The sequence below is a fragment of the Eumetopias jubatus genome, unplaced genomic scaffold (genome assembly GCF_037043125.1).
Source record: "Eumetopias jubatus isolate StellerSeaLion01/CBP00866 unplaced genomic scaffold, mEumJub1_p1.0 scaffold_10, whole genome shotgun sequence".
NCBI classification, from domain to species: Eukaryota; Metazoa; Chordata; class Mammalia; order Carnivora; family Otariidae; genus Eumetopias; species Eumetopias jubatus.
The window spans coordinates 10,136,405-10,144,073 of record NW_028274816.1 but is presented as its reverse complement, the minus strand read 5'-3'; the positions used below and the strand labels follow the sequence as shown (position 1 = coordinate 10,144,073).

Here is a 7,669-nt window from a genome sequence, read left to right as displayed (position 1 = left end):
TCCCAGGATGCAAGGCGGCGGCGCTCGAGAGCGCCTCAGGGTTTGGGGCACGAGCATTTCCCAGGGCCGACAGCTCCTCAGCGAGCGGGCGGGCTAGGGCTGGAGCAAAACTACATTTCCCAGGAGGCAACGGAGCCTGCCATGTTTTTCCCGTGCTCCTCTCGGCCAGCCGCACAACACGCCGTCGGCGCTATAGCAACGGTAGCTAGCCGCGGGGAGAGAGTGGCGGTGAGTACTCCGGGGGAGTCGAGGGGGACGGAGGTGGCCCACCCTCTACCTGCAGCACGGGTCGGGGTCCTGGGGTCAGCTCTACGCCCTAGAGAAGGCACTAGAGCTCTGCTCGCGTGAAAAGCAGCCCAGCACGGGACCACATCCTCAGGCCTGAATCACAGACCGCGCATTATCCCCACGCCCAGCACCGGTTTGAAATTTTATATATATCCCAGCCGTAAACCCTAGCTGATGAGAGTTCATGCTAATTGCCGTGCCTCTCCAAGTCCTTCAAGTAGAAGGGCACATAAACACAATTCTTTCATTAGCCCTGGGTTAAGGGTTGGTTGGTAGACCCTTAAGCCTCCTGAATGGCCTATTGTTTGCTTAATTATTTATAATTATGTGTTTATCGTCTGATTACCCCCATAGCTTATTAACTACATAAAGGCAGGGATTCTGTTTACCATTTTAGTCTCAATGCCAGGTATTCATTTAGTCATGAAGTAAATATTAATCTCGGGACCAACCTTGCCCCAGACACTATTCCCTACTGCTGTGAATAGGGCTGATACCCATCTCGAGATGCTTATACTTTATTAGTGGAGACAGACTAGTAATGAGCTAGTAAACAAGATAATTTTAGGTAGAGATGATTGCTACCACGGAAATGAACAGTGAAGAATTTGGGAGGAAGAGTACTCTGACAGAAGGTGATCAGGGAAGTCATCTCTGAGGAAGTGACATTTGAGCTGAGCCCCAAAGAATGAGGAGCCAGCTAATGCAAAGGCTTTGAGCAAGACAAGGGTAACGTGGATTTGAGGAACCTAAAGGAGGAGTGTTGAGTGGAGCATGGTGAGAGCAAGGAGGGATAACATTAGATGGTATTGAAGAGGTGTGACAGCACTGTGCAGGGTTTGTCAGTCTCCGCGCTATTAATATTTGGAGCCAGATAATTCTTTGTCGTGGTTCCTGTGCACTGTAGGATGTTTAACATCATCTCTGGCCTCTAGATGCCAGTAACACTGCCCTCCACCTTCCCAATCGTGACAATCAAAAATATGACCAGACAGCCACCTCTTAGATGCGTAACATTGGGCAAATTACCTAAGCTGTGTCTTGGTTTTGTTCATTTGTAAAGTAGGAATCATTTGAGTAACAACCTCACAGGGATATTGTGAGATACTTGATTAATTCGTATTATCGGAGCACCTGGAAGAGCGCCTGGCACATTTTAGTAAGCATTCAGTAAATGTTAATACCACCACCACCATCATCATTATTATAAAAGTTACCATAACTCTATCATGGCAGAGTTAATCATTTTCACAAGTGTCCTATGTTTAAACTGCTCGATAATTTGGTTCCTAAAACTGATCTTTTCCTGTAGCAATGTTTCCAAAAGAAGTAGAAAGTGATCCCTCAGGTATATGTCTGTTCATTGTTTATGCCACAGTTAGATGCAGTTGACCTTTGACAAGTTATAATAAAGGTTATGAACCCTTTCCCTAAAGATATTGCATATACACATATGCATACAAGATCTTATAAACCATCTCTTGGGTCTACAGACCCTAAAGCTCCATGGGTTCCATTCATTCAGCCACTATTTAGCGAATGCCTGCTATGTGCCAAGCTCTGTGTTGGCCTCTGAGAATACCATGCAGAGATGCACAAGACAAATAAGCCGCGTGTTCTCTTGGACTTTACATTCTAGGCCCAACATTCTAGAGATTGAGAACCTCTGCCTTAGGGCATCTTCATTTGGCTTTTGGGGTGGTTTGAAATGAAAATATAAAATCTTTTTTTTTTCTACATACTAGACATTGCACGGACCATTTATAATAACCACATACAAAACTGAGTCACTGTGGTGCATCTCTGGAGACTAGGAACGGTAAAGATACCAGAATTAACTGCACAGCTTGTATGTTGAGGGCGAAAGCCCCGGGACTGGGACTCATGGCAACAAAGACAGGACAACAACGACAAACGCAGCCAGTGAATTTATGAAACATCTTTGATAAAACTTGGACCTACCCGCTCATTTGTACACCAAGCTAAAAATTAATATTCAAGTAATATTGACATCCCAGGCAAATGTGCTAACTGCTTTTAATTTGCCATCTCACCCTTGGAATAACTCTGTGAGATAGCTGTTATTTTCTCCATCCTTAAAGTTAAAAGAACGGTGGCAACTGGCTGCTCAGTTTTCAGTAGAGCGTGTGACTTTTGATCTCGTGTTGGGGGTAGAGTTTACTTAAAAAAAAAAAAAAAAAAAAATATATATATATATATATATATAGGGGCGCCTGGGTGGCTCAGTCGGTTAAGCATCTGCCTTTGGCTCAGGTCGTGATCTCAGGGTCCTGGGATCGAGTCCCACATCGGGCTCCCTGCTCCGCGGGGAGCCTGCCTCTCCCTCTACCTGCCATTCCACCTGCTTGTGCTCCCTCTCTTTCTCTGACAAATAAATAAAATGTTTATATATATACATATATATAAAACAAAGTAAAATGACTTTTAAAAAAATAATAAAATAAAATTAAGGAAATGAAACTCAGCGAGATTAGGTGACTCGACCAGCTAGTAAATAATAGAACAACCGTTTGAATCAAGTTTTCCGACTAGGTTTTTTCCAAGATACCTGCTTGCTTTGGGGGGCAGGGAAGGGGGTGGGGGACAGAGAGGAAGTATTTCTTAAATTTGGGGGAATTGTTTTTGTTCAGATCAAGAAATAAAAAGAGAGAAGGAAGAATGATATTCTTACCTCATTTCCTAAGCAAACTATAGGAAATATACTGTTGAAAGGAACACTGATTGAATGTAGTATTGTTTTTAAAATAGAAGCTTTCACCTTCTTCAAGCAGCACATCTGGACAATAGATGTCCGTTAAAGTCATAATGCTTTATTCATTTTATTTGGTCCATTCCATTGCATAGTTAATATTATACATTGGAAAGATCTTATTTGAATTTTCTTTTCTCCACAGATAGGCCATGTCTCGTCCCACTGATGAGACGGCAGGAGACCTGCCTGTGAAAGATACAGGTCTAAATCTCTCTGGAATGGGAGGGTTACAAGGTATGGCCAGCTGTTATTTATTATCGTTATGAACTTTGATCAGTAACTTCTTTTCTTTTAATTTAAAATATTTCTGATATCCTTACAAACGAAGCCATTTAAGTAACTATATAGCTCTTGATTGGACTAAACAGGAACACGGAGAGTTTAGAACAACATATGGTATTTTACTGCGTGCATCAATTATCAACAGCTCATAGAAAATGTAAAATCCCCCTCTGTTCTGATAAAGAATTGTTATAAATCATCTTTTTAAAATTCCACACATCAGTGGAAACTACACAGAGAGTATCAAGCCTCCAAACCGAATTGCCTGGTTTAAATCACATTCACCATTAAAATGTTTCTTTATGTTTAAATTTTATATGGGGGGAAATGCCATATTTAAAAAATTTTGCCTTTCAAGTAGAGTATCTCAAAATGGTTTGTTTATCCAAGTGATACTGACTTTGTTTTATCAAATTACTATACATTAAAGGTTTCCTTTATCCTTTTATCACTTAGTGGTTGCCCTAGAGCTAAAAAGTCACTTTCAAATTGAGAATGAAAAACACTGCTTTGAGGAACAATTCAGAGTGTAGAGTTGTGTTTTTGTTTGTTGTTTACGTGTCAGCTCTGCTCTCATGCTACTGCATTTGTCATTGAGACTGCTGTGATATCAAATATATTCCACTAAGGTGTCTTCATACCCCTGTTAATTAGAACAATTCGAGTGGCCACCTTGAACTACCACAGAAAGGTGGTCAATGCATTGTTCGTTGAAAAGGATAAATTTGACTATACAGGTTTTATTTTTGAAAGTAAAAAGTATGTATAAGCTTTGCTTTAGATCTTTGGTGGAGTACTAGGTATTCAAATACAAATAAATGTCACTTATGCAAAGCTATTTATTGGAATTTGCTACCTTAAGTTCAGTTCTTGTCCTCAGTAACCCGCCATAGGGGCTTTAACCTTTGTCCACTTGCTCTTTGTTTCTTTTGGATGATTAATGCAAATTAGCCAGTGATATGGGAAATACTAAATTTAAGCATATGTGAAAAATCATATACACATGTTAAAAGGCATAAAAGTTCTTTAAAAATACATAAGTTAGAGCGCCTGGGTGGCTCAGTCCTTAAGCTTCTGCCTTCAGCTCAGGTCATGATCCCAGGGTTCTGAGTCCCATATCGGGCTCCCTGCTCGGCGGGAAGCCTGCTTCTCCCTCTCCCACTCCCCCTGCTTGTGTTCCTGCTCTTGCTATCTCTCTCTCTGTCAAATAAATCTTAAAAAAATAATAATAATACATAAGATAGCTTATAAATGATTTTTGAAGGTTTGTTGTTTGTACTTGCAAATTACAGTTTATTTTCTAGAACCCAAAACCCATACATAGCTCTGAAAAATATCCTATGTTCACCAAATTATAACTCTTGCCTCTGTAAAAAAAAAAAAAAAAATACTTTTAGATAATCTGACTTTTGTTTTTTTCAACATTGAGCATGTAAGTTGAAAAGTCTTATTGAATCAGGGTTCCATCTTACATTCTTAAAGAATGGTTACCTAAATACCATTTTGAATGGATACCGTTATTGTTCAAATCCTTAATATTACTTGTAAACTTTTAATAGCAAGGATTATTATTCTCCCCTGTGATTGGTGATGTAAACAACACTGTAATATTTTCTAAAACAATTTTAATAGTGGGTCACAAAGGAAAAAAGATGAGTGCATCGGAGATTATATTAATATCAACAGTTATCATTTTTAGAGACTATTTTAAGTAATCCCACTATTAATTACCTTGGCATTTTTACAGAAACTTCAACAACACGGACAATGAAGTCTCGCCAGGCAGTGTCACGTATCAGTCGTGAGGAACTGGAAGACAGATTTTTGCGTTTGCATGATGAGAACATTTTGCTTAAACAGCATGCCCGCAAGCAAGAGGATAAAATTAAAAGGTTGTGATAAAAAGCTTTTAGCTTTTTCTCCTGACTCTGTAAAGTTTGGATGATATGCTTTTTTATAAACTTAATTGAAAACTCCACCTGGAATCTTTTTTGGAACAAGGCAGGTTGTAAATAAATACAATTTTTAAAAATGGAAGATCTTAAAAACTAGAATAATAAACCAAAAAGATGATGAGTGTTTATTATGTCTTAAGTTGCTATTTGAAAGAAAGAGCTAATAGCAAAGAGTGCCACAAGTATATCATATCTATAAATAACTTATGGTTTAATATTTATAGTTTAATAAGCAAATGACCAAAGCATCTGTTTTTTAAGTGCCTTGGTTTAAAATGAAAGTTCAAAAAAGTAATTAGCTATCCTAATTTGTTAGAATGCATGTTCCCTAAGATTTGGGGTTTACTAATGAGAACATCACTTCAATAGCTGGAACATGTTTAACTTGCTTGGATGAGTCTAGAATCTCGATTTCAAAGAGTGTCTACTGTTTCTGAAGAAACATTGTCACTTGATTTGTGTGCAAAAAATTTTTGCTGGGATAACTTCTTAAGAGTAGATATTCTTTCATACCTTCTTGTTCAAGAAACACTGACTATCTTCTGAATGTGTGGCATTAAAAACAAAAAAGCACATTCCCATTTGTAAGCTTCCACAGGCCTGTATTCATATTCATGTTCTAGGTAAAATGAAAAGGTGAGACAGCTGTGGAAGAAAGAAGATGGGGGGCAGGGGGTTGGGAGGATTCTGCTTAGAATGCATCCTAAAGGGGTGATTCTAGTTCAGGTTCTACTCTGTGGACTTTGTTTTAATGACCCACTGACCTACTGTGTATGGCGCTTTTACTTTGAGTTCGTTTTTGAGTCATGGTAATGTCTTTTTTCAAGACATGTGACTCACTTGCCTGATTCCTTTTCTGACCAGTAACACACACGTGTCCTATCAGAATGAGGAATGAACTCTGTGACCACTGAGCAATTTTTTTTCCTTTGTAAGCCTAATTGGTCACTAAAATAATTGAATTCACAACCTTGACCTCATTAGTAATTTGTCCTAGCCAGAAAATATAAAACAACCTAATAATGAGCCATGTAGCTTAATGAAAAAAGGACTCGGCTAGGAGTCAAGCTGTATGCATGTGTTCTATTATTTCTCTGCCACTGGCCTGTGGTATTATGTTCAAGCCATTTAACCTCCTGCGATGTTATTTTACTTAGCCTTGAGAGCAGTGATCCAATGACCACTCTGACCCAAAGCTCTAAAATCCTTCTGAATTTCACACCATGGACACTACCTAGAGGCACATGTAGAACTGCTCTTATTTTTTTTTTTTAATTTTTAAGTAATCGTCACACCCAATATGGGGTTTCAAACTTACAACCCCGAGATCAAGAGTCGCATGCTCTACCAACTGAGCCAGCCAGATGCCCCAGAACTGCTTTTAAACTTATCCTTAAGATGTAATTAGTATCACATTAGCATAAATGTAGATTGGATAAACCACCTTTTTAAGTAAGTACTCAAACTTTACCAGATCACATACAATGCGTTAATACCACAAAATAACATCAAACAAATGAAAATTACTGCTTTTACTGGACAAACATGCAATCTTGTTTCTTGACAGAAAGTTTACTTGAACATCCTTGAAGGAATTTAAAACCACTCTACTAATGTACTTTTCTTTCCTTAAAAATTTGGGTCATTTATTATTCTCCATATGTTGTCTTTTTTTTTTTAATATTATACCTGTGTCTTTTGAGTGTGATCTCTATCTCCGTGATAGTCTCTCTGAAACAAAAGATTCAGATACTTAGGTTGACATCTCAGTTAGATGGCAACCATATTTCTATGGCTAAGCCATTGGGCGGGGCAAAGGATCCTAAACTCATTAAAGGGCTAGATAGAATGTGTGGCTCTGCTGGGCTTATGATACCTGCCCAAATTTCCCAATGATATATCATCCTCTGGATTCGGTGGAAAAGGAACTAATCCATTGATTATTTTACTAGGGTGTTTGTGGTACTCTTGGATCTTGGTTTTTATTATTCTATATCCCTTATAAAGCATGTTTAATGGATTTGCCTCAAGGGAAAGAGAAAACAATCTTAACTGATTATGTTATGCGTAGCTCTCCCTGATGCCACATGCTGTAGGCCGAGTAGCCAGAAGTGTAGATAGACATGTATTACTACTGCTTTTACAGAAGACTCTGCTTAGGGCAAAAAAAGGTTGTTCTATGACATCCCAAAGCTATTAAGCATTTTTTTATTTCACTTTTGTTCTCTTAAGTAAAAGCTTCTGTCCATAACCATGCTAAAATAAAGCAAACCCCGTTTAAAGAAAAATGAAGTGAGTTTTTATTTTCAATCTCCGTCTGGCTCTTTATAAAAATAGATTCACTGTAAACTAGAATCAGCTATTGAAGATG

General features: G+C 38.5%; 1 protein-coding gene across 1 annotated transcript; it reads left to right on the top strand.

Moving 5' to 3' along the window:
* Nucleotides 1-3,208: 3,208 nt before the first annotated feature.
* LOC148163153 (protein fantom-like) lies at nt 3,209-5,242 on the top strand. Its single transcript, XM_088027376.1, has 2 exons — nt 3,209-3,295; nt 5,091-5,242. Exons 1-2 carry the CDS (start codon nt 3,211-3,213, stop codon nt 5,240-5,242), a joined length of 237 nt encoding a protein of 78 aa, XP_087883502.1. The 5' UTR covers nt 3,209-3,210.
* Nucleotides 5,243-7,669: the final 2,427 nt, after the last annotated feature.